At 41.4% G+C, this 21,918-nt stretch overlaps 2 protein-coding genes across 2 annotated transcripts; both read right to left on the bottom strand.

The window, feature by feature from the left end:
• Positions 1-1,352: 1,352 nt before the first annotated feature.
• naprt (nicotinate phosphoribosyltransferase) lies at positions 1,353-12,557 on the bottom strand. The gene is made up of 13 exons (XM_084909457.1): positions 12,102-12,557; positions 9,251-9,378; positions 9,081-9,163; positions 8,666-8,796; positions 8,107-8,222; positions 6,704-6,900; positions 3,131-3,271; positions 2,909-2,993; positions 2,714-2,794; positions 2,521-2,623; positions 2,171-2,328; positions 1,761-1,868; positions 1,353-1,628 (listed from the first exon to the last, which is right to left on the bottom strand). The coding sequence occupies exons 1-13, from the start codon at positions 12,352-12,354 to the stop codon at positions 1,542-1,544; spliced, it is 1,671 nt and encodes a 556-aa protein (XP_084765583.1). The 5' UTR covers positions 12,355-12,557; the 3' UTR covers positions 1,353-1,541.
• A 2,768-nt stretch (positions 12,558-15,325) lies between these two features.
• c17h8orf82 (chromosome 17 C8orf82 homolog) lies at positions 15,326-19,129 on the bottom strand. The gene is made up of 3 exons (XM_084911025.1): positions 18,808-19,129; positions 18,667-18,715; positions 15,326-16,551 (listed from the first exon to the last, which is right to left on the bottom strand). Exons 1-3 carry the CDS (start codon positions 18,970-18,972, stop codon positions 16,064-16,066), a joined length of 702 nt encoding a protein of 233 aa, XP_084767151.1. The 5' UTR covers positions 18,973-19,129; the 3' UTR covers positions 15,326-16,063.
• Positions 19,130-21,918: the final 2,789 nt, after the last annotated feature.

Here is a 21,918-nt window from a genome sequence, read left to right as displayed (position 1 = left end):
CTGAAAGAAATAAGCTACACGTGAGTCCAAGGACTTATACACAGCTTTAGAACTTTCTTTTTCTGTGTGGATTTAACACAAGCAGCCATTTATCTTTTACTGAGTCCTTCCATTGGATTGAGAGACTTTAGTTGTGAATAGGTTTTTATTACTAACACATATCACTACGAACGTGGGCTTGTTTATTACTAACATAAAGAATATTATTTTATGTTTACAACTTTTTTGTTACATTTCTATGTTTAACTTGAGCATACCTTTTCAAAACATAAATGTGAATATTTGATAAAAAAACCTAATTGTTGTGTCATTTTATTTTCATATTAAGAGCCCAGAAAGAAACACATTAGGTAAAACTGTTCCATAAACCAAGCACTCAGTGACAATCAATACACTTGTTGGTTAAAAAAAAGTGCTATAATTTGCAGTAATACAGCAGTATTTACATCTCTGAACAAAGTTCAGAGATGTAAATACAACTGAAGTGGTGATTTCTTGCTCACAAAAAGCAGCCTTTGTTATTGAAGATGAGATTTTATTGTTAAATACAAGTTATCAGTAAGAATTTTAAAGACCCCCACACTCAAGGTGATTATATGAAGATGACTTACTTTTTTTTGCAGGATTTCTGGAATTTTACAATTAAATATGAAAAGTGTGTTTTACATATTACATATGAATCATTTTACATTAATATCATGTAGACAAAAGAAAAGTAATCTATAATCTGGTGATTTCCTCTCAATTTAAGTGAAAAGACGACAGTGTCATGAACCTAAAGTAACCTGAAATTTCGATATTCCTCAGTGTCTCCATCCTGTGTAGTCTCACCTACATAAAAATGTTGATTACTGTGATTATGGATGAAGTGTTATGGATAAGAAACCACAAATACTTTAGGGTCAAACTTCCTTAGCTTCTATACTGTCAAACAAAATCATAATCTTTGACAGGAACTAAAATATCAACCTGTAATTGCTTCCAATTTTTCAAAAGCATGATCAAAGGGTCTGAGGTTACATATTTATTTAAAACATCCACCAACCTGAGTCTTAGTCCCAAGTTTAGAATATTATTAATATGAAAAAATAATTAAATGCATGGGCAGCTTTCTATTTTTTTTCTAGTTTCCAACCACGTCTTTCTTCAGCACCTTAACATGAACTTAATGTTATTCATCTGAAACCAGGGAGCAAAGTCTGGTTCAGAGAATATGATTATTTCTGCACTGTTATATCTTCATTTAACAGCGCGGCTCCTGTTTTTAGATTGGTTGGACGTTTATTGTCGAAAGTTTCCAAATGTAGAAAACATAACTATAAGGATATGTCTAAAAGAGTGTCTAACCCTGATGATCTTTGCACTACACACCTTTATTTTAATCCTTCTTTAAAAACATTCGTTACATTTGGATAACACAGGCGACACAACAGCTGTTATTCTAGTATTTGGAGAGTGTCCCCACTGTAAGGGTTCATTCAGACGATGCTCTATAAATATAAGAACTTCTGTGAGGCAATTTAGGAAACACTTGATTCTCTTTAGTTGGCTAAAAGAAAGTTGGTGTTGTTGCTGCTTCCTTTTTGGATCTCTTTGACCATGTTGTGGAGTTTCTGGGAGAGTGCCACCTAGTGGAAGAGAAAGCCACAGGCATAGGTAAAGAAATCTTTCACAATCTGTGAGAGTTAATTTCTGCATCTTAGTGAAGGACTAAGTTGGTCTGTACTCTTGCATTCAGTACAGCTTGTACTGAGACTTACTGTGTAGGAATCCGGCTTCTGCAGTCTCTTGTGCCGAGGGTGCAGAGTCTGGAGGGAGCTCTGGACCTTTGCTCTAGTTTCTGCAGCGCTGCACAAAGGCTGTGTGACCTAGAAAATGTTGGAGACACTCATAAAGGCAAAGCTCCCACACACTATAGTGGCTTGTTTGGTACTGTTTAGTACATGAAGTGTGATTTTTTTTTTTTTTAATAGTTTTTAAAGAAAGTACTTTTTTTTGCTGTTATATTACATACGTTTGGTGTTCTTTGTAAACTTCTTAGTCACTGATTAAACATCTAAATGGAAAATCTTTAAGATACAAAGATTAAAAAAAGTATGTCTTCAGTGCGATTATCCCACAATTCTTCATAAGCTGTCTGCTAATGTTTGAGAGAGCGGCCCATCCTCACCTGTCCTTTACTAAACACTTCCTGACGCAGACAGGTGACCCGAGCTGGAGTGACCGAGAGGGCGGTGTGGTTGCATCCCAGGGGGTAACAGCTCAGTGGGAGTCCCGCCTCTGGAGGAGACTCCACCGCCAGACATACCACGTCTAGAAATGGATGACCTGCAGAGGAGAAAGGACAGAAACCAATTATAGATTTACAGGAACATATTCATTTTTGCCTAAAGGGACGATCATACTGCCATTCACAGACCTGTCTCTGTGATCATTTATAACAAGTAATTTGTGGCGTTCCCGTTGTTGTGCCACACAGAGAAAGAAGCTCAGCTGCAGCAAGTAGTACTCAATTCTCACCTTCAGGATCTATTAGCCGGTAGACAGCTTTCCTCCCAGGAACAGTGCTCTTTTCTGGGTCCTCACTGACCTTCATCCTGGGTCTTCCTCTCACCTCCACCAGCTAATGAACAGAGGAACAAACAAAACCATACCGGTGTTAACATGGCAGGAGAGGACAGAGGCTAGTAAGTGTGAATTCTCATTAAATTACCTTATATACACAGCCAAGGGAAGGTTGTTTTGTGCAAGTCACCAGATGTGTTCCAACACCAACTACACTGATCTCGTTCTCCTAAGACAATGACACATCAAGATGACATGGAAAGGTCTTGCAGGGAGTCGCTTTTACAAGTCACAAAATTTGACTGACTCCTAATGAATTACTCTGTATGGTCACTCAATTTACCTTACTGTTGACTTCAGCCAAGCTCTCTTCTGAGATGTTATTAGTCCCAACGATGATCAGGGAATCAAAAGCAGGAATGGAGAATCTGCAGAGATGAAATGAACAATAAGAGAGGAATCAAAAAGCAGTGACACAAAATTAGACGTGAGCCACAGATCTCTGGAGGAGTCAGAACATATCTCACTGTAAGTTTAAAGACAGACGGGAGGACACCTTACTCACTGCTCGCTGCAGAGTCTGAAGACACGGTGCACATCAAGGGACTGCTTGCAAAGGTCCCCGCTGTCAAGACGAACCCCCACCGGCCTGTAGCCCAGCTCACACAGTACCAGTGCCACAGCACAGAAGTTCAAGATGCCGCTACTAAAATTATATTTACACACAGAATAGATGAGATCATTGAACTGCTTTGTGTTTAGCTTTGTTTAATGGAAACAAAGCTAGGGAATGGAGAAAAGAGAAGGCTTAAAAGAGAAGGGCCAGTCAGTGATATCAATTCCTTCGTCCTCCAGGAGCTGACTGCATACTCTCATCACATGAAACTGATACCTAATGTAAGTCAGGGTGCCACTGCCTCGCCTGTACAAGTCTGTGTCCTTCCATGGATATGCCTCCCCTGACCATCAATGACCCACCACCAATCCAGTCATGTTTAATGATTTTACATAACATTCCCCACAGCTTCTCCAGACACATCAGTCACACGCGCTCAAGGTGAACCTGCTCTTAAACTGAAAATCACAGGGCACCAGTGGTGGACCTGCCAGTTCTAATATTGTATGGAAAATGCTAATTGTGCTCCAAGGTCATCAGGCACTCTTGTGAAGTCTGTTTGTGATTGTTAGCTCAGAGACATTCACACCAGTGGCCTGTTGAAGGTCATTTCATAGGACTATGGCATCACTCGTCCTGTTCCTTATTGCGCAAAAGAGCAGATACAGGTCCTGCTGGTGGGTTAAGGACCTTTTCCTGCCCAGTACAGCTCTCCTAGAGCAACCGCCTGTCTCCTGGAATCTCTTCCATGCACTTCAAACTTTGCTGGAAGACCCAGCCTACCTTGTGGTAGGCTGATGTGGAGTTGGATTACCTCTACAACATCAGTAGGGTCCAGGTATCACCTCATGCTAAAAGTAGTGACTCTGACTGTAGCCAAATGCAAAACCAATAAATAAATCAGTCAGAAAAGATGAGGGGCGCCTGCAGACTGGATGGGTTCAACATAGAATTTTATAAAGCCCATATTGATATAATCGCTCCACTTTTACTCAGAATGGTGAACTGCTCTATTGCACGGGGCTCTTTCCCTGATAGCATATATGATGCCCACGTTTGTCTTCTCCCTAAGAAGGACAGAGACCCCACCAATGTGACTTCATATCGCCCACTTAGTTTATTAAACTGTGATCAAAAAAATCATTGCAAAAGTCTTGTCTTCACGCCTTAATAAATTTTTGGGCACTTTAATTCAACACGATCAAACTGGTTTTATCCCAGACAGATTTGCTTTCTCTAATACCCGTCGTCTATTGAATGTACTGTATGGAACAAATCCTCCAAATTCAGCTGTTATTTCATTAGATGCACAACAAGCTTTCGATCAAATTGAGTGGAAATACCTGTTTGCTACACTTGAGAAATTTGGCTTTGGTAGTAATTTTACAACTTTGGTACGTATGCTTTATGCACGGCCAAGATCATCGGTACTGACAAATTTTGATAGATCACATCCGTTTCTACTTCACCGGGGGACTAGGCAGGGTTGCTGTTTATCTCCACTGCTCTTTGCTCTAGCTATGGAGCCTCTGGCCATTGCAGTTAGAAGCAGCTCTGATATTGTAGGTATATCCTGTGGTCCTGTCAAATCCACTATAACTCTATATGCAGATGATGTGGCTCTAACACTGTCTGATGCCAGGCTCTCTTTGCCTCCCCTGCTTCCTCCCATTAACAAATTTGGACAACTCTCTGGTTTCACAATTAATTGGGACAAGTCCTTTTTTAAAACTATCGACTCTATCATTTTGTCTTTCATCTGGGCAAATAAACCCCATAGAATTTCAAAGGCACACTTGCAGAAACCCTCCTCTGAGGGCGGATTAGGCCTCCCAGTTTTCAGGCACTACTATTGGGCTTGCAATGCCAGAACGTGGGTTTTCTGGAACAGTGTTTCAGCTGTTCCTGCTGTTCAGAAGGGAGGCGGTCCTTCTTGGCCTTTGATAGAGGCACACAATGCTAAATCAATTTTTGGTACATCACTTGATGGTATTCTGTTTTCTAAGCCCAACATACCTACCAAACTTTTAAGTAATGATTTTGTCCTAGGTCATTCTCTTAGGATCTTAAAGCAAGTTAGGGGTGCTTTGTGCCTTCCAGACCTATCCATTTTTGCTCCCATAACTGAAAACCTTTCTTTTTCACCTGGCTTGATGGACCCTGTGTTTAAGCTTTGGTCAGCATTAGGTCTTCACACTATTAAGGATCTCTACATCGACAATTGTTTTGCTTCATTTGCTCAGCTGCAATCAAAATTTATGCTCCCCTCTGCTCATTTATTTAGATACTTACAAATTAGGAATTTTGTTAAACACTCTTTAACCCATCTGGATAAGCCCCCTGCTCATAGTGACTTTTATGATTATTTGATTAAAAATCCCACTTCCAAACACCTAATCAGCCAATTTACTACACTTTTTACACTTATACCACCTACTAACCACATCAAGGATGCTTGGGTTAAGGAATTGGAAGTAGACATATCGGATGCTTTGTGGGCCAATGGGTTGAAGAAGATTAAAGAATGCTCTGTTAATGCCAGACTACAACTTATACAGTTCAAGGTCCTTCATCGTCTGCATTTTTCTAAAACAAAGCTATGCAGCATTTTTCCGTCTATTTCGTCTTTGTGTGACAGATGCAAAGCAATGGATGGAACCCTTTTCTGGTCTTGCCCCACACTCAGGAGTTTCTGGGCAGAGATATTTAATATATATAACCGGATTTATGACTTAAAATTAGAGCCGGATGGTGTACTTGCAGTGCTAGGCTGCTCCCTAACCTCATCGGCACTCAGACGTCCTCTTCAGAAAGCCTTAATGTTTGTCATGATTGTAGCTAGAAGACTTATTCTTAGAGCCTGGAAATCACCATCTCCTCCATTGTTCAGGGTTTGGCTACGTGAGATGATTGCTTGTTTGTATATTGAAGAGGTTCGTTATCGTTTGGCTGACACCCATTTTAAGTTTGTCGAAATCTGGGGCCCTTTTCTCAATCATATTAATGGGAATTTAACATAAACTTTAACCCATTTGACTGCACTTTGTGTTTGAGTGAAACTGCACTTCTGCCGGACCCTGATTCCTTCCTGGACATGTTTCCCACATCTTCTGGTCTTGGTGAACTCTCTGTTGCCCTGTCTAAACTCACACAGAAGATCATCTTCTTTGGACAATGGTGTTTCTTTTGAACTTTTGATTTGTACTGGCTAACTGGTGTATTTTTTTATTTATTTAATTTTTTTCCTTTTCTTTCCTGTTTTCCTGTTTGTGTTTTTGGTTTGGTTTGACGTTATGTAACTTTGAACTTAAAATCTTATAAATAAACATTTAAAAAAAATTTTATTATGACTCTAATCCCAGACGTTTCAGTGACTAGATGCTTTATTCTGATTAAAAAGTGTTCCTTTAGTTTTTATAGCTTCTTAGTTTTCTGGCTTTCATTAGCCAAACTGCCAATTCGTCAGCTTTATCTCATATATGCAGTGTAAACTTTAAAAACTTAATGTAAGGCAGGAGTTACCAGCCAACACTGTAGCTGTCAATCACTGGGAGGAAGTTCTGAGGATACGCGATGGCATAAGACAAGAAAGCAGCCAGCTCTCCCTCATGGATCTTCCCTGGCTCTGCTCCCAGAAGTTCACACACACGACTCAGCCAGCCTTTTGTTAAAGAAATGATATCGACTGGATTATGGTCCCCGTTCACCGCCGAAAGTGTCTGTAAAGAGACAAACAAGACGTTTAAGAGTTTGTTAAATGCAATAGAGCATTTCAGTTACCAAATTACAACAGAAGGAGAGCCTAATGTGTGCCTCTCCTGTGAAACCAGCCCTCAGGAGACTGATACCCTCTCTACTTTTGAAATTAAGGTTCAAATGGGAGCTGAATCTTTTGAACCATCCCGTAGTTATGGTGGTAATAACTCAGGTGGCTGAGGACTGTGGTGTTTATATGCCACTGGTGCACGTCGTTCATTTTCATTTGTCAACTCTCTCTGGTAGTTTCTGTTTTTGGGTGTTTTTTCACCTGTTCCGTTTGGTACTTCAGCGATCAGAATTATTGTCTGACGGCCAAGAAAGACACCCAACGGATTTATTTTTCCAAGTGGGTCATTATGGCTTTGCCATATCAGTCCACTTGATTGATCTTTATTATTATTCATTTATTTTATTTTAAGTTATTATAGCCGCACCACCCTCCTGGAAAGAACTGAGGAGAGCTGAGGGTCATCCAGCAGCCACGGTGCTGAAGCCACAGGGGCTGCAGTGAGGTGCCTGCAGGCTCTGCCAGCAGCCAGCCGCGCCAGAGCGGACCGAGGGGCCCACTGTCAGGGGGGGTGCCCCACCCCCTAGAAGGGGCCCGACTGAGTCCCAGGCGCCAGGCCTTGTCAAGCAGCCACTGGGAGTGAGCCAGTACATACCTGACCTCCCAGCCCCAGACACCGGGAACCACCAACACACAAGGGCATCAGGCACCGGCAGGGAGTGTGGTAAGGGGAGGTAGGCCCCCACACCTGGGGGGGGGGGGGCTCTTGTGTCTTTTGTTAACGTTTGCTCTATGATCTCATCCAGTTAAGAGGAAGTGCTTCCTCCCCACTGTCGCCGAGTGGTCTGATTCTTGTATTCTCTCTAATATAACATCACCTTTACCTTACATAAACTCCCAGACCAGCTTTTTTGGTAGACCTTGCTAGTACAGTCATGTTTTAATTCACTTAAATGCATTGCTGCCATGTGATTGGCTCATAAGATATTTGCATTAATGAGTCGTGGAACATGTCACAGCTAATCTTTACAAAGCCTGCTGAGTGTAAAATGGAAGTCATGTTCTGGTTTGCCAGTATAAACACATAAGATGTGTAGCTCAATTATCTGAATAGTATGGTTCCATTCAGATGACGTAAAGACAGAGCGCACATACTCACTTGCGGCCACACTTCCTCCAGGGAGGTAAAAGAAGTTACGTACGAGTGTGCCATGGTCCCTGCAACTGGGATTCCAAACAGGAAACCAGCCTGAACATTACTGGTAAGATCAAACCCTGAAAGATGGAATAAAGCTAAAGTCTCTGTGTGCATGCAGAACAGAAGAAAATCATTTCGACATTTCAATTCCATGTCATTATTTCAACATAAAACATGCTGGTTTTTGTTCATTTGATGTCATATAGTAATGTTCTTTGGGAATTTCAGTAAATACTGCAGACACGCTGTGTAAGACAGCATGGAAATGAAGTCCAGATCGCTACATTCCTTCAGAGGTTACAGACAGATGCTTTTATCCTCTCATTAAAACAGGCGTCCTCTTCATGAGTTTCGTTGGATGGAATGCCAATATCAAAAATCACATTTCTGATTTTTGATATTGGCATTTTTAAAAAAAAAAAATATAGGAAAGCAGCCGTTAAGTGACAACTCCACAAATGTGCCAAGTTATCTGTACAGATCTGGGAGGATCAAAACAAAGTAATCACACAGCATTCACCTCCGATGTGTGTGTATCGGGAGGCGGTGAGTCCTCCATCTGGACCCTGAGCCCTCCTGAGGCCCATTTCCAGCAGCTTCGTCTTAGGGCCTGCCGCCAGACGGAAACGGGCAGCATTAGTGCAGACCAGACTGACAACAGAGAAGAGAGAGGACACTGAAGCAACAGTCCATTATATAAATTTAGCTTTGCTTCAATGAAGCTACAGTATATGACATTTATATTCCATGAAAGCAACAAACAAAATATCGCAAATAAGCTTATTTACATTTTCCCAAATATGAAATAGGATTCTTCAGAAATATATTTCCTAAGGTCCTCGGGGTGAACGCAGTAGCTTTAAAGATGGCACAACATGGAAAAATAACCAGGACGTTACTTTTCCAGGAAAAACAGAAATATGACTATATATTACCTGGCATAGTTGACAAGACACAATAGACTTGTCTCCAGTAGTTGTACCACAGCCAGTGGACCAGCCACTTCCATGAGAGGCACCTGAAGATATGATGACATGCAGCACTAGTTAGTCCCTCAGACTGTGACCTTTGAACCTCAGTTTAACCTTAAAGACTCATAGCTCACCCTGGCAAAGACCACAGTGCCTTCGGGGACGGAATGGAGCGTTACACCCGAACAGTCGAGGCATCGCAGAAACTGGTAGAAGGCAGGGTCAGTATCTGGAGGCATGACAGAGCGCAGGAACTCCACATCTGGAACACAAAATGTTAACACAACCCTGTAACACTCTCCTGACTCACTTCTCTGTTTGTCCTCCTGTCTCACGCACCTACACTCACAGGAACAGAAAAAAAAAAATCACATTGTTTCCTGTAAATCAGTGGTGCGACTATAATGAAGGTTAGACTAAACATGTTTGTTGCACAAGTGTGGCACAGTGATCCTGTCTTAGCGCTGATTACTTTTCACCTGTGCAGCTGCTAAAGTTTTAAAAAGTGCATTAATTCAAGTATTGCACAGAAATTGGTGGTTTTACTTAACTGATGATGTTATGCTACTTTAGACCATACTTTTGTGGTAGAGAAAATAGATTTCCTGTTTTTACTCAAGTACACGTTCCAACGTGTACTCATAGGTCCACCACTTTGAAGGCAGTGTGAAACAGTGCTCCTCTGCTGTGTACTACCGTGCAAACCTCATCACTTTCAAACACTGAAACAGTCCTAAATCAAAGCGAGGGCAGCACATTAACATTAGTTACTGGGTTAGGTAGCAACATCTAATGCCGTCATGTTATCTGATACTGATGCTGGACTGGCATATCTGTGTATCCAAAATCAACAGTGGTCCCACTCGGACTGACTGCTGTCACTCTCATACAGACAGACAGAGCACTAACACCTCACAGTCAGTCTGAGGTAGATGTGCAGTGGGCTACAGATGATTTGCTTATATTCCTACATAAAACCAAGGTTGCAGAGCCCCTGTGTGCCTTTTGCGGTTAAATCGGTCCTGGAGTAGCAAAGCTGCTGCTGGTGGAACAAATACAGTGGGGCAAAAAAGTATTTAGTCAGCCACCGATTGTGCAAGTTCCCCCACTTAAAATGATGACAGAGGTCAGTAATTTGCACCAGAGGTACACTCCAACTGTGAGAGACAGAATGTGAAAAAAAAATCCATGAATCCACATGGTAGGATTTGTAAAGAATTTATTCGTAAATCAGGGTGGAAAATAAGTATTTGGTCACCTCAAACAAGGAAAATCTCTGGCTCTCACAGACCTGCAACGTCTTCTGTAAGAAGCTTTTCTGTCCCCCACTCGTTACCTGTATGAATGGCACCTGTTTGAACTCATCATCTGTATAAAAGACACCTGTCCACAGCCTCAAACAGTCAGACTCCAAACTCCACCATGGCCAAGACCAAAGAGCTTTCGAAGGACACCAGGAAAAGTATTGTAGACCTGCACCAGACTGGGAAGAGTGAATCTACAATAGGCAAGCAGCTTGGTGTGAAAAAATCAACTGTGGGAGCAATCATCAGAAAATGGAAGACATACAAGACCACTGATAATCTCCCTCGATCTGGGGCTCCACGCAAGATCTCATCCCGTGGGGTCAAAATGATCATGAGAACGGTGAGCAAAGATCCCAGAACCACACGGGGGGACCTGGTGAATGACCTGCAGAGAGCTGGGACCACAGTAACAAAGGCCACCATCAGTAACACACTACAACGGCAGGGAATCAAATCCCGCAGTGCCAGACGTGTTCCGCTGCTGAAGCCAGTGCATGTCCAGGCCCGTCTGAAGTTTGCCAGAGAGCACATGGATGATACAGCAGAGGATTGGGAGAATGTCATGTGGTCAGATGAAACCAAAGTAGAACTTTTTGGTATAAACTCAACTCGTCGTGTTTGGAGGAAGAAGAATACTGAGTTGCATCCCAAGAACACCATACCTACTGTGAAGCATGGGGGTGGAAACATCATGCTATGGGGCTGTTTTTCTGCCAAGGGGACAGGACGACTGATCCGTGTTAAGGACAGAATGAATGGGGCCATGTATCGTGAGATTTTGAGCCAAAACCTCCTTCCATCAGTGAGAACTTTGAAGATGAAACGAGGCTGGGTCTTCCAACATGACAATGATCCAAAACACACCGCCCGGGCAACAAAGGAGTGGCTCCGTAAGAAGCATTTGAAAGTCCTGGAGTGGCCTAGCCAGTCTCCAGACCTCAACCCCATAGAAAATCTGTGGCGGGAGTTGAAAGTCCGTGTTGCTCGGCGACAGCCCCAAAACATCACTGCTCTCGAGAAGATCTGCATGGAGGAATGGGCCAAAATACCAGCTACTGTGTGTGCAAACCTGGTAAAGACCTATAGTAAACGTTTGACCTCTGTTATTGCCAACAAAGGTTATGTTCCAAAGTATTGAGTTGTATTTTTGTTATTGACTAAATACTTATTTTCCACCCTGATTTACGAATAAATTCTTTACAAATCCTACCATGTGGATTCATGGATTTTTTTTTTTTTCACATTCTGTCTCTCACAGTTGGAGTGTACCTCTGGTGCAAATTACTGACCTCTGTCATCATTTTAAGTGGGGGAACTTGCACAATCGGTGGCTGACTAAATACTTTTTTGCCCCACTGTAGTAACACGATCATACGATTAATGGTGGTATTCTTAACGGCTTTGGGGAAACTGGACTTTACAAACTTAAAGAAGCACAGTTGCTTCTTGGGCTTCTGTAAGTTTTCACAAGTCACTACTTTCTCTTTTCCAGTTCTTAAGAAATACTAAGTAGTATTGCGCAACCAGTTATGTATGCCTACCAGAGCTCCACAGGAGAGAAAAGTGACTGTCAGCGGATTAATAACGAGACTTTTATTATTTAATCTAGCGTTTATGTCCAGTTTGTAGTCAGTGACACTAACATGTAGTTAGTTAGTTAGTTAGTTGATCTCCTCACCTTCGTCTGCGAAGCGAAAGCTGCGCAGGAACAGCAGGCAGTCGTGCACCCCGGCGAACAGCGAGAAGCCTCCGCCGAACGGATTGTCCCTGAAGAAGAGCTCGAACACGGCGTGCTCGTCGTGGCGACCGGCCCGCCAGTACGCGTACGCCATGGTGAACTGGTACAAGTCGGTGAGCAGCGGGGGAACCCGCTCCCGGATACCCCGCTCCATAACCCCGCTGCACGTGCTGCTGCTGGACGGCGCTGCCATGTTCTCCCAGCGCTGATGCCGAGACCTCTGGGACTTGCAGTTCTCCCACCGACTCCTTTACCCTCTGAGGCAGAGACGGAGCGGGGCAGCTGGGAAATACAGTCACGGCTCACGTTGTTGCATTAAAGACTTTTCAGTTAGTCTCTTTGTTGGCGTACATTTATGGTCTAGTGATTCCCATTAGTGTCAGCCCGTGTCACGAGTCATGCGCTTAACCTAACGCAATTTTGGATCATGAAAACTGGATTCACTTTCAAAAAATCGCGTCCATGTGGCCACCTGCTGTGAAGGAGCGAGATCCTTCAGCACGCAATATAAAAACCCACCATCTATGCATATATTGCAACTACAAAATTAGTCTTTATTTATAATGAGCCATGAAAATGTTGGAATATCTTATTTGATGATTTCTAATTTCTGACTAAATTTATTCCAAAATGTCAGCAAGCATCCTCTGGTTTTAACCTTATTCAAGATTCTTTATTTGTCAGTTGCAGTTATGAACAGGGATGGTCAAGTTACTTGAAAAAAGTAATCAGTAACTAATTACTGATTATTACCCCCCAAAAGTAATCCTGTTACTTTACTGATTACTTATTTTTGAAAGTAATTAGTTACTTAGTTAATCTTTAAAAACATTTTACACCATTTTTCTGCACAATCCCTCATATAAAATGTAATCAAATGAAAAAGTCTCTTTTTAAAACTTGTTTTATTAGTTTTAATCTTTTAACTTTATGCATCAAGCAAAACTTTAATTATATGCAACATTCTCTGACTGGAAGAAATTTGTTTAACATTTAAACCTATTTTCTGCACATTCCAGCATATAAAAAATAGGCTTTTGTGTTTAAACACACTTTCAAACAGATGCTGTAAAAGTTTTCTTCGAACAGCAGACGCTAATGTTTTTGTCACTTACGGAATCAAACTCAAAGTAAGGTCAGTACTTCCACACTTTGAATGCTGCACGGTCATACTCTCTCTCGAGATATATTATAGTATCCATTATATTATCCATTGTTGATCTGCACGCAGCTGTTGCCACGAATGTCGCACTCGCTTAGGTCAATGTCGTGAGACACTCACACACAAAAAAATCATGGTTTTAGTAACGCAGTAACGCAGCGTGCTCACGGGAAAGTAACAGTAACCGAATTACCTTCTTTGCAATAGTAATCCCTGTCTTTACTCGTTACTTGAAAAAAGTAATCGGATTACACTAACGTGTTACTTGTAACGCGTTACTGCCCATCTCTGGTTATCAACAATCTAGTAATGACTGGTCTTAGTTTGTTCTCTGCAGGCCACTATGTCAAGCTGAAATTAAATCTGGCAATGAGCTAGGGTCATGTGAAAAAGTCTTCCCGTGACTCCATGCAGTCCTATGAAAAACTAACACATCCTTAGTGCTTCCATAGGTAATTGAGAGGGCCAGTCACAGCAGGGGTTGTTTTAACACACTCCCACAGTGTTCCCAGACGTGAACATCACACAAATTTACTCCAAGGTCATACTGCTCAATGCTTAGAGAAAATAAAAAAAACAACCATAAAGCCACAGGCCTCTGGATTTTAAATGTTAACCATTATGACAAGAGAATGTAAATAAAAAAGAAAGAACAAGCGTGTCTTGTTTGGAAGGTTGCTATGAGAAAGTCTCTTCTCTCTAAAAAGAACATGGTAGTATGACTTAGATTTGCAGAGTTGCACCTGAACAAATCTCAAGACTTTTGGAACAATGTTTTTTGGACAGATAAGAGCAAAGTGGAGAAGTTTAGTTGTAATACACAGCACAGTGGTGGAGGGTTAATGATTTGGGCTTGTGCAGCCACAGGACCTGAGCGGTTTGCAGCAGGAGCCTATCCCAGCTGCAACAGGGGAAGAGGCAGGGTACACCCTGAACAGGTCACCAGTCTGTCGGAAAGCTAACACAGAGGGGCAGACTATTCAAACTCACATTCACATGCATGGGCAATGTACAATCATTAGTTAACCCAGTGGTTCCCAAACTTTTTTTGCTGGGCCCCCTTTGTTTTACAAGAAAAATGTTCGCAGCCCCCCCCCCCCCCCCCCCCCCCGCGTGCACGCACACGCACTAACACATCCTCCAACCACACACACCCATATTTTGCTCCATTGCGGTTTATTTCACACCTCAAACATTTAGTAAACAATTAAGCAAATACAAGTAATCTGCAATAAATTACAGGTAGTAAGAAAATAAACTACTAACTCTTTTACGCTACGTCCGCACCTACACGGGTATTTTTGAAAACGCAGCTGTTTCGTCCACACGTAAACGGCGTGTCGAATCACCGAAAACGGAGATTTTTTAAAACTCCTTTTTTTCATTTTACGTGTGGAGGAGGAATACAGAGTTCATCACGCAACATCAAAGGTATGTGCCTTTTTCACGTCACGCTGTGCGCCACGTTATTGTTTACATGAGATGAATTGCAGAATGGCAGATAGAAACAAAATACTGTTAATCTGACTATCTGCAGGTTAGTCAGATTGATGATTTGAACCCCGTGATTTGAACCGGGGGAACAAATCGTGGCAGGATCAGCCTGATATCATTTGTATCCCGCTGTAACTTTACTGTATAAAGTATAGTATAGTATGTATATCTCCAAAATGTCAGGAGTAGTTAATCATTGCAACAAGTGTTTGTGAACTAAAAATCAAGAATGCGGGATACTGTTTGTCTGTGATTTAAACAGCCCAGCGCTGCTCCCTACGAAGGGAAAACCAATTCTGCAGGGGAGACCTACCTTGGCACTTGTGCAGGTGAAACCAAAGGGAAGATATGCTTCACCATATTTTCTAGTCTTTGGCTTAGAATGAAGTTGGTTTAGAAACATATTCAGCGATGCTTCATCTCCTGCTTTGCATTTCTGTAGGCGCCCCGTGCTAGCAGTGTCCAAGCGTTTTGTTTTTTGTGTGACAAAAATAAACTGAAAACTAAACCTTGGAATATGTTATTAGTTTAATTCCAAAATATTTCCAAAGCACACTTCAGTTCACACTGCTTGTGATTTCACAGTGTTCAAATGAATACTCTTAGACTTTGCATTCAACACAATGAATGAATTTGTATCAAGTTTCAACTTTTAAAAGTGAGGCTACATCTGAATCTTTCTTTAAAAGGAATTGCACCTAAATTTGCAAAAACTGTAACTACAATATGATATATACAACTGTTAAAAAAACCCAGTTTTACGCCACATTCTATTGTGATACAACAACTTGGATTTCTTTTCAAGTTTCCTCAGGAGAACAGCTTAATTAATAGAACAGAAGTATAAATAATATCCTTCCTAAAATACGCATATCTCAGGACTGTGGGAAAGAGCAAGAGGAGGAAACCCACGCAGGCACAGGAAAACCACAACAGAGCAAATAACCCACAGAAAAGTCCCAGCCTGGATTTGAACTAGGTACCTTCTTGCTGCAATGTAACAGTCCTAAACACTAGACAGCTGTACTCTTTTGACTGTCTGGATAATTTCATCGCTTCAGGCCCATAAACCGAATTCAAATGTGACACCTTTAGTGGGCCACAGCCTCAAACACGGAGACAAAAGAAGGCATTTCTTTGTTTGCAAGCCAAAAAAATGGTGGAACTATTATTCATTAGTGATTCTCATTTCTCACACATCCCATCACTGAGAAGATTTTAAACTCAGTCTGGAATCATTACCAAATTATCCCACTTCTCCCTGGTGTCCATTGCCCTGCTCAGCTACAGGGAAGTATCCTGCAAGCTCATTGGTCAGTGCGTGCTTCTGTCCTGCCCATACAAAGTATGTAGGCTGTCCTGACTGGTCTTGCTCCTGTGTATACACAAAGAAGGGGCTGAGTTCAATTGCCAGAGCCGACCTGACCAGGCCGACTCCACCTGAAAGCTCTGAGCAGGGGTGGTAAACTCGCCCGCTGACAGGATGCATGTACAGCGCCTCGGGGCGGAACAGGACGGAGAGTTTCTCTGCGCCACCACAGTATGATAGCAGCTCCTGCTCGCCCTGCGGTCCAGTGGGGCTCTGCAGCAGGTGGGTGAAGACCACAGGTCGGTCATCGCAGCGCAGGAAATTCCTCTCCCTGCCGCACAGTGACAGGAAGGGGAAGTCATCCTCGTAACGACCACTGTGATTCATGCGCAGACGAGTGAAGAAGAAGACTAGGAATTCCTTATCTGGTAACAAAAAACAAATAAAAAATGAGGGCATCAGTAATGGTCTCACAAGTGGTATTAATGCAATTTACTTGAAAATAAAATAATTCAACTGTATATGAACATCGCACTACAGTTTGTATAAAACATTTTTTATTATAATGTGATATTAAATCCATAATTAAATGTTACAGTTTATCATCTCAGTGTAACACAATTTAAATGTCTCTCAAGGATTCTCACAAAGTTAATTTTTTTTTTCTTTTCCCAGTTTAATGTACAACACTACAATGTATTCAAGCTGGCTGCAATTTAAGAATCAATGTAGGGTACTGTGAAATGTCACAAGTTACCTCTCATTTCTTTAGTCTGGTTCCTTGCATCCAAGAATCCAGACATTTTTTATAACTAACTGAAATACCTGGTATAAGTGGTCTCAAGCACTTATTTTCTGAAGTATTTCTACGTCATGTGTTTAATGTACTGGACTGGCCACATATGTAATACACCTTATAAGTTGTTTTTAATTTAAAAAGCGCAAATGGTTCAAATATAACCATTTAAAATTTGTACATGAATAACAGTAAGACAGAAGGAATAAATAAAGAAAACAGGAGAAATATATACAATCAAAAAGGAAATAAAGGCACACACTGGAGAACAAAGTGCTTGGAAGCAGTGCATTATCACGTGTATCATTCTTGTAAGTGGTCTGAATGGTGAGGTTTACTCAGACCATAGCTCAGATTGGTGAGGATGGTGGGCAGGGGTGGAGGTGTGGGAGAACAATGTTTGTTAACAGTCTAAATGTCCCAGGGAAGAACCTGTTCATGAGTCTGGAGGTGTGGGACATCCTGTGCTCAGTAGTGGCTCATGCGTACAAAACACCCAGGCAGTAGGACGGCTCGCTCTCCACTGAGGTGTGGTAGAAGACCAGCGGCAGCTTCTGGTCCAGGTTATTCTTCCTCAGGATGCGTAGGAAGTGCAGCTGCTGTTGGACCTTCTGCTTGAAACACTTCATGGCTACAGACGTAAGGGCTATGGGTCTGTAGTCATTGAGGCTGTCTATTCCAGTCTTTTGGAGGATGGGAATGATGGCTAAGGCAGACAGGTGGGAATGGTGGCATGTGTCAGGGAGAGCTTGAACTGCATGGTGAGGATTCCCTGACAGTTGTTTCACGCAGGCTTTAACAACATCCCATGGGATGCCGTCAGCGCCGGCAGTTCTCCTGGGGTTCACCGCAAGGTTTGATCCACTTCAGAGAAAGTTTCATTAATGCTGCCTAACAGCAGCTAACACTGGTAAAACAGCACCGCTAACCAACAGAAAAATTCAGGACATCCTCATCACCTCATCTCAATATCATGTCATCTGACAGACGTGAGCTTAAGTGATTCATTGATGTGTATAAGACTCCATTCACAAATTTTTGCAGCATCCTCCAGAATAAACAGATGTGGACACTCAGAATTCTGATGTTTGAGGTAAATAGTGGACTGACTGCCTGCTCTTACTACAGATTAACGCTGGCCAGAGTTGTTTGTTCTACAGAAGTCACTATAGCTACGATAATGCACATGATTTGGGAGGGGTAAGAAAACAGAATTCTGTCAACTGCAATCTACCAGCATATAGCGGTGATATTTTACACGCTGTACCTTAAAAAAAAAAAGAAGCCAGGAAGCCACTCTTAAGAATGGGAAAAAGGGGTGTGACCATTACACCAGAACCGGACTGAAAAATCAATGACAACTGGTCGTATGGAGTGATGAATACAAACTTTACATTTTGGGCTCAAATTGTCGGCAGTATGTACTGAGGATACCAAACGGGACGGAAGAACAAAACACTATCTTCCCTGAGCCTGGACCTCAGAATTAATGAAGGGATGAGAACAAAAGAGCGCCAAAATCCAAGAGAGAGAGGTTCCAAGCTCGTTAGAATTATACTAACTGTTTATGCCTTAAACTGTATTTCCATGTATGTTTGGATGTTTTAATAAATCGTTACATACATTGCCCATTTTAATTATAAAGAAATGATGGGCCAGTCAAGAGTTTTGCTGTGTACTGTAACGCTGTCATTTCTTAATGTCAAAATAAATAATAAGTCTGTGCTGTATGTTTCTTGGTTACCTTTAAAGCAGGTGACAAAGTTTTTCACTTTGGTATCATCGAGGAAAAGCTGCAAGTAGAGGAATGAAAGTTAACATGATATTTACTGCTAAAGGGAGACTCCGGATGTTTACTTTTTGAAGAGCTAGTTTACTTTCTTACCTGTCCTTGATGGTCGATATAGTAGAAGTATTCTCGGATGCGTGGTGTGGGGCTCTGGCCCTGGACGTACGTAGCGGTCGCTCTGGAGGCGGTTAAGCCGGCTGGTCCGCGGCGCAGAGAGGCCAGAGCTCTGGCGCTGAAAGCCGCGGTCCGGAGGAACAACATAACCGAGTAATAGTAAATAGGCTCCGTATTAAACACGGGAACCGAAAATGTGGTGTTTCACAAACGACAGCCTGTGTGTTTCTGCTATTTGCACACCGTACACAACTCAGATTGAAGCCCCAAGTGTTTACAATCGAACAAACGTTACCCGGAAGTGTTTAAGTGGTGCAATGTGGTCATTTATTTTCTGCTGCCACCTAGTGGATGATATCATGCACGCGTTTGAAATGCAGATTTAACGCGCATATATTTCATGAGAGGCTCGACAAATTAGAAAAAAATTCTATTTGTAATCTTTACATATTAAATACCTGTGTTGTTATTTTACTTGGCCGTATCTAAAAATGTAGTGAAACAGAAATTTTTAGACTTTGTAGATAAGAATCAGGTCATCCTAAAAAAAATCAGATGTGTTTGACTTGTCGGTTTGCGATAGAAAAATGTGAAGTCCAACCCTATGCTCCAAGGTTATGATAGATGGATGAAGCCTTTATTTGTCACATGCAAAGTTTACACCTGCAGTAAAATAGGACCCCCCCCCCCCCCCCCCCCGACAATAAGTCAGTAGGCATAAACACAGACATATGCAAACTGAGGAAATCCATCTGTTGCACATTGGTCAGAAATGAAGTGAAGTGAATGGAAGAAATATTTAAGAAAGCAGATATGATTACTACATGTTCATCATTTTCATTATTCTTCAGTTTGTTTGTTTGTTTGTTTGTTTTTTACAATTATTATTGTTTTGTTCTTATTCTTTCAGTTTTATCAAATACTATTTGGTCTTTATTATCAGTCAATCAGACTTTATTGCTTTTTTAAGTCAGTTATTTCAGTGCTAAATGTACAGCACCCGGTTCTGCAATGTCTGATTCGGCTGGTTCATATTGAACACCATGTAAAATCTCTCACATCAGCTAAAAGTGAAGATGTTTGAGAAGATATAGCCATAGCAATTTTTTTTAAAAAAGCCAGGTGTACAGCATAGAACAAGCGAAGGTAAGAACAAAATACCGACTATAACACATATGTATATGGATGTTACATGTTTGACAGTGACTGGTTGCATTAGTTGGTACTAACCTCATAACCACAGAGTACACATTGTTTCAGTGTTAGCTCATTGTATATTAACTGCTCAAGAAAGAGTGATCAGGTTTATTTGAATGCATCCTCTAGGAAGTTGGATTTAGATAAAGCCAGTACATTTGCAGTGCATCAGTCTCATTGTACTGTTCATGTATTTATTGTTAGCTGTTCCACTTTGGAGACAGAAGAGGAACTCAGCCTGCAGCAGCAGACAGACTGGTAGAAGAGGAGCTCTGACCTGTCTGTCAGATCCCAGATACACATCAACAACTCAAGAATTCATTCAAGGTGTAATTTTGGTTGCTAACGGGGCCGATGGCGCGATATGGCAGCCTCGCTTCTGTCAGTCTGCCCCAGGGCAGCTGTGGCTACAACTGTAGCTTGCCTCCACCAGTGTGTGAATGTGAGAGTGAATGAATAGTGGAATTGTAAAGCGCTTTGGGTGCCTTGAAAAGCGCTATATAAATGCAATCCATTATTAGTATAACATTGTTGCGTGTGTGTGTTACCCAAAAAGCCATTTTGCAGGACAGAGAAATCAAATCAATTCTTATAATTAGTATTTAAATGCATTCAGTTTGTTTGTTGGACGACAAAGAATCACTGAACACCGCCGTTTAAATTGTTAGAGCTATAGCAGGAAGTTGCCTTTATCTTTAATAATGTACCAAACTTTTTAAACCATCTTAAAAAAAAAAGATAAAATGTCAAAGCAAACAACTCCTCAAGAACTTGTTTTTAAGTTTGTAGTTGGAACCCATTGTAGCAGGAAGCAGGTATTTAGGGCACCTGGACTACGACATTAAGGATTTCTTATGAAGTACAAGCTTCTTTTTTCCCTTTTTGCAACCCTCCTCCATTCCACCTCCATTCTTACCTTTGCATATTAAAGGTAAGAATTGTGTTTGATTTGAACCAAAAACTTCCCCACATAGAGCACCTTGTAATAAAATAAAATGCATATAAAAGTTCTTCTTAGAGCAGTTGCACTGGTGAAACATTTTAATTTCATTACGGACACCTGCGCTTTAAGTCTACCAGTTCAGTTTGATTCATCCGTCCATCAGTTCTCTTATTCAGTTCACTGGGGAGCTGGAGCTTATCCCATACACACCAGGGAAATGTCGCTGGTAACCTGCTAACCTAACCCCACCAACTGCATGTCTTTGGACCGTTGGAGGAAGTTCAAGTACCTGGATAGAACCCATGCAAACACAGGGAGAAAAGGCAAACTGAGTTCAATTCATATAGCACCAAATCACAACAACAGCTGCCTCAAAGTGCTAAGTCAAAATATGCACAAAGGGTAAAATGATGGACAGGGGTTCAAAATCTAAATATATCATTAGGATAGTACCAAAAAACCCCAAAAAACAAACAGAGTTGGTAACATAACAGGCTCTGAAATGGCACGTTTGCTGTGGCTGCGGGTACCATTATAGGATAGGTCTTGAAGTAATCAACTGCTCCTGTATTAAACACGGCTTCCCAGTCATAATAAAAGCTCCTGGTGAAATTTAAAATTTTTTTTTTTTTATTTGAGAGCATTTGCGTACGTGCTTGTCATTCTGTCTATAAAAATGATTGCTCATATGGTTTTCAATAAATTCTGAAAAAAAGTGTGTTGCATTGCATTTGGATAGTACTTGTTTTGTATTGAAGTATTTTGAAATGGGCTTTAACATAGCAAATAACAACAGCTTGCACTTGTTTTTACTGCACTACAAATTTCTTTAAAAAGATACAAAAAAAAAATACACACAAAATACAATACTATTCCTTTAAAAGTAAATAATGCCCTGAGAGTCAATTGTCTTGGTGGTTGTGCAAATTCCCTGCTGACTTGGCCTCAGGATG

The sequence above is a fragment of the Perissodus microlepis genome, chromosome 17 (genome assembly GCF_051167445.1).
Source record: "Perissodus microlepis isolate ML-2025 ecotype Zambia chromosome 17, ASM5116744v1, whole genome shotgun sequence".
NCBI classification, from domain to species: Eukaryota; Metazoa; Chordata; class Actinopteri; order Cichliformes; family Cichlidae; genus Perissodus; species Perissodus microlepis.
This window is presented reverse-complemented; position numbering and strand designations above follow the sequence as displayed.